The sequence below is a fragment of the Gymnoscopelus microlampas genome (assembly GCF_963454915.1).
Source record: "Gymnoscopelus microlampas genome assembly, chromosome: 10".
Classification (NCBI taxonomy): domain Eukaryota; kingdom Metazoa; phylum Chordata; class Actinopteri; order Myctophiformes; family Myctophidae; genus Gymnoscopelus; species Gymnoscopelus microlampas.
In genome coordinates, this window is record NC_139947.1 from 11,874,897 (window position 1) to 11,880,360 (window position 5,464).

Below are 5,464 nucleotides of genomic sequence, written 5' to 3' on the forward strand. Positions count from 1 at the left end.
GCCATTTGAAAATAGCCGAAGCTCACAATGTGTCGCGATGCATCTGTATTCACAAGCTTTTTATACATTTGAAAACTTGTGAAACGGGACATAATGAGCTACTTTCTACGTTTGGTAGTACATTTTTGACACCAATACTTTTGTGCTTTTACTCAAGTACATTTTGAATTCCGGACTTTTACTTTAAGTAACAGAGTATTTCTATATTGCAGTATTGATACATTTACTTATGTAAAACATGTGAGTAGGAGCCTACTTTTTACACCACTGGGCCTGGCTGTCCGTGTCGCTGTCCGTGGTGCTGATGGATTTCATGGGAAGACAACGCTGTGTGAACGCTTATAGCTTAGCCTACTCCGCTCGACAAGCATAACTCATTTGAATCTAGAATAGCTAGACAATGAGTTGTTCAAGACGAGTTGTTAGCTTGGAAATCAGTTCTTGTCGGTAAGCAATATCATACATGTGTGGAGTAAATCCAGCAGCTACGTGAACTCACGTTTACTTCGCTTGTTTCCATGATGGAGAAACGCCTCCACTCCAGCCAAAGCCACATGCCCACATCCTCTTATTGTTATGTGTCTACTGTCTATTGGAAGTTGGAACATAAAAACCTCTACTTTTACCTTTTAGAACATGTTATAACATTGCATGTGGATTGCAAGCATTGTGTGTACAGTATAGGCTTCAGTATGAAATGAATTATTTGAATAGAAATTATTTACGCCGTGATTGCTTTAATGGCCACTGCTTTGCGCATGCGAAGTGCTGCTGAAGCCACTTTGTTTTGACAGAAACAGATGCCCGTGCGGGAGTAGTGCGTAGGCTACTATACTCTGGCTGCACGCAGCCGAATAATGTCCTACAAAAAATGTCATCCATTCTATAAACTAGTCGTTTTCCTTGGAGTTGGGTCTGTTTGATTGCATGATTGCCGATTGTCACGCAACAGGAGGTCGACTGACTCCTCACTCCTGTCCAGTGTAGTCTTTGAGATCTATATATAAATACCACCTGTAACTGCCTTCGCTGCCAGAGCTCTCAGCATCAGCACCACGCTGAGTTTTTTTTGACGGACCGAAAGATGATGAAGAAGCAGAACATCCGGACCCTCTCGCTCATCCTGTGCATGTTCTCCTACCTGCTGGTGGGCGCCGCCGTGTTCGACGCGCTGGAGTCCGAGACGGAGAGCTCTCGCCGGCGCATCCTGGAGCAGAAACGCAACGACATGAAGAGGAAGTACCGCTTTTCGGAGGACGACTACCGGGAGATCGAGCGCGTCGTGCTGCAGGCCGAGCCTCATCGCGCCGGGAGGCAGTGGAAATTCGCGGGGTCTTTTTACTTCGCCATAACGGTCATCACCACCATCGGTACGTTAGATTTTTATTGTTGCTATATACTCATTAGATATTATTATTTATATGTGTTACTTACACACACACACACACACACACACACACACACACACACACACACACACACACACACACACACACACACACACACACACACACACACACACACACACACACACACACACACACACACACACACACACACACACACACGCACTCACATGCACAGGCACACACTTGTGCAAATTGTATAATGAGATTATCTTTAATTATTTTTTATTTAATTATTATGTTCCATATTCCATATTTTTAAATCAACTCAAGACTCATTTCTTTTCTCTGCAGCTTTTGATGTTGCTTGAATCTTTGTCTTTTATCTAGTTTGTTTTTATTTGTTTGCTTTGTCCTGTGACTATATGTTGTTGCACAGGCCTGTTCTGATGATGCCCTCCATGTACAGCACTTTGGTCAATTTCGATTTCTGTAGCCTAAATGTGCTATATAAATAAAGTTTGATTTGATATTTTACAGGTTGATAATTTAACAAAGAACTTTTCCTGCCTCTTATAGTAGGCTATTAATTTCATTCTCTCTCCATTAAAGGTTATGGCCATGCAGCCCCTGGTACCGACGCAGGAAAGGTCTTCTGCATGTTCTACGCTGTACTGGGTATTCCTCTTACTCTGGTCATGTTCCAAAGCCTGGGCGAGAGGATGAATTCGTTTGTCCGCTATCTCCTCTGCAAGATAAAGCAGTGTCTAGGCTTACGACAAACTGAGGTCTCCATGGAGAACATGGTACTGGTGGGCCTCCTATCCTGCATGGGAACGCTGTGTGTAGGCGCCGCAGCCTTCTCTCACTTTGAGGGATGGACATTCTTCCATGCATACTACTACTCCTTCATCACACTGACCACCATTGGATTTGGGGACTTTGTGGCCCTGCAGAAGAAGGAGGACCTCCAGGAGAAGACGCCTTACGTGGCTTTCAGCTTCATGTACATCCTGGTGGGGCTTACAGTCATCGGGGCTTTCCTCAACTTGGTGGTGCTTCGTTTCCTCACCATGAACACTGAAGACGAAAGGAGAGATGCCAAGGAGAGGGCCTCACTTAAGAGGGAGAAAGATCTCGTGGACGGGACCCTTGGACTCTCTGCCACAGGCAGAGATAGGCAGAGGGGCAGGACAAACATGGTGCACGGTCGTAGCCACAGTACCCTCTATCTTCCCATGGAGGAGGGAACCAGTCGCACCAATCTCATTGCTTCCCCAGGAGAGGAACAGGAGAGCAGGAGCGCCCCTTGCAGACAAAAGCTGCAATTTCAATTCAAGGCAGACAGATGCAGGCCAGACTCAAGTCTGGGTTCCCTCTGTTCCTGCATGTGCTACATGTGTGACAGTCTCCTCATGTCACACGGTGACCACCCTGGCTGTCATATAAATTCTGTCCATTACAACTCTATCTCTTATAGAATCCAGTGTCACTCTCCAAGCTTTAGGGACAACACTGGACTCTCTTCCCCAGGAAGCACACCTGGTCACAGCTTCAGGGGGTTCCCTCGCTCTCGGCGGAGGTCAGTGTAGTGACTGCCGTAGAGATGGACAGGGTTTTTGAATTGGCTGTACAGTATTTTCAGCAACGATATTTTCTGATACCTCATTTGTGAAAATGTTTTGTTGTTTAACTCTTTAAGACCGGGAACGCATCTGTGTGTCCTTTTTAGATTTTGTTGGGCTATAAGAAAATAGCAAATATACAAGCTCATAGCTCCGAGTGCGCTATGAGCTTGTAGATCTGCTATTTTTGAAAAATCAAGAAAAGTTGTGCAAATATTTGTTTTTTTTTCTTTTTTTTCCCGGACATTTGTAACTCAAATCTTTGCTTCTGGGGGTTCCTGGAACTACATATTTTACAAATGGTCGCTGTCAAAAATATATAATCCAGATTTTACCAGGAATTTTCACGATTTAAAAGAAATTCCCGGTCTTAATGGGTTAAGTTGTTGCTATTTGAAATGGTTTTGCTTGTTTGTAAAGCAAGGATAACCTTTTCCCCTGCTCAGAAAGCTCCAAAGTGTGATGCATGAAAAGGCTGAGGTAGAGCACACAATGTAATGAATGAGTGTTCTTGCACTCATGCACTTAATGCAAAAGTATTTTGAAATGTATAGATTTATAACTGTATTTCCTCAACGGCTGTGATTCAGTGTTTAAAGGATCCTTGCTTATAGGTAACAAAACAATGCCACTTTGCACTATGATGGACCCGCTTCCTAAATGATAAATGGTGCATTCCTGCTTTAATGACATGACTTCATGTTTCATACCATAGCAAGACAAACTATTCTTTACAGGGAGGGCCTTAGAAATACTTTGAACAAGCACATGGGCCTTTACTTAGCCCAGCTGAGGTAATTAATCATCACATTATTATTTATAACGGGAACAAAATTAAGTTAGAGTGCATTTTCCGGCACTAATGTATACAGATCATGTACAGAGATGATTGAATCACATTTAATGGATGTAGCCCATGCTTGATATGTAGCAAGACTTTGTTGTATATTTACCATTGGTTCTGGAAAACATGCTATGCTTTAAAATAATGAAACTGATAGGTAGCTCAGACAGTTAGTGCACTGACCATACACTCCCTGTGAGTCATGAAAATCCAAATTCAAATCCAACTTCCATGTTTCTTATGTCTCTCCTCTCTCTCTGCTCTAGGTTTCATGTCTCTCTCTACACTCTCCTATCTAAATATAGCATAAAACAAACCTTAAGGAAAAAAATATAATATGAAACTGTTGTCTTCCATGTAATTTGTGAGATTCAATTGCCAGTTTAGCTTTATTTGGTCTCACCAATCTTCTATTCTATTAAACTAAAAGGATCACAAACCACTGAAAATCTTGTTTTCATAAATGTTATTTATTGAAGAAATCTTTACATACAGACAAAGATCAAACCCTTAACAGGTGTTGGAATATTTGTGTCATTTGTGCATTTGACATTTTGATTTTGTGTTGTTGATGTATACAGGCCTGATAGGACTCCATGGTCAAACCATAATGTTAGTAAATCACAAATGCAAAATTAGATCTTAAAGAGTAGAGCGGAACCAGAATTGGATAGGTGCTATCGCGAACCAGTTCATTATCCACGTATGGATATAAAGTCAGTTAGCCAAGACTAATTTATTTCAAGTCAATTCTCACTTTACCCTTTCTTAATTGGTTGCTGACTTTCACAGTCTTGACTGCTCAACTTTACCATCGCTTAGTTGTTTCTGTTGAGCCTACATTTGGAATCCGAAACAAGAATTGCAAAGTCTTACATAAATGTACCCCAAGCAAACATTCCATTGCCATCTGCTGATCTGCAGGAATACTATAAAAAATATAAAACGGATTGGGTACTAGAATATAAAATTATTATTGGTGTGCAACCAGTCATTGACACTGAAAGATGAGACTGCAATGAACTGATGTGACATTTTATTTTCATCATACATGAAGAAGACAAAGGGAAGGAGAATGAAGGGTGTGATAGCTTTGACAAGGGGGCCCTCTGTAGGTGAAGATATGTTTTATGGAATATAAAAAAAGGGTAAATCACAATATTATGTGAACCATGGCCACTAGAGGACAGCGTTAGTCTTTACAACCACAAGTGGTTTACATAAAGTGAAGCAGTGACCATTGCTAGAGCATACTTAACATTGTGACAACCTTTGGGGGAATTAAAAGAGCAAGATGTGATCCTTACATTCATACTGTAGGTATTCAGTCTCTTTAATGACATTTAGGTAAGGAAAGGTGTGTCCACTCAGGTTTTTGTAGGGGATCAAACATAGGATCTTCTGCTTTCTTCCTGTGTCTGTAACTTGTGGCTTTGGGGGCCTCCTGGACTCCAGTCCAGGTCATTTAACAAGGAAGTCCTGAGATGAGTATTAAAGAGCACGTCAAAGGTCTCATGTCCCAGTCTCTTCCTTCAGGTTAGATGTAATTTTAATCCAAAAATCCATAAAGTCCTTGTTGTGAGCTCATTGATCTTTTATGTAAAGATTAACTTCCTCCCCTCTTCCAAATGCCAATGTTTCGAATCTAG

At 41.6% G+C, this 5,464-nt stretch overlaps 1 protein-coding gene across 1 annotated transcript; it reads left to right on the forward strand.

The window, feature by feature from the left end:
- Positions 1-1,084: 1,084 nt before the first annotated feature.
- Positions 1,085-2,938, forward strand: kcnk15 (potassium channel, subfamily K, member 15; the record flags this gene model as incomplete). Its single annotated transcript, XM_084068015.1, has 2 exons — positions 1,085-1,370; positions 1,959-2,938. 2 exons carry the CDS (start codon positions 1,085-1,087, stop codon positions 2,936-2,938), a joined length of 1,266 nt encoding a protein of 421 aa, XP_083924141.1.
- Between the last annotated feature and the right edge of the window lie 2,526 nt (positions 2,939-5,464).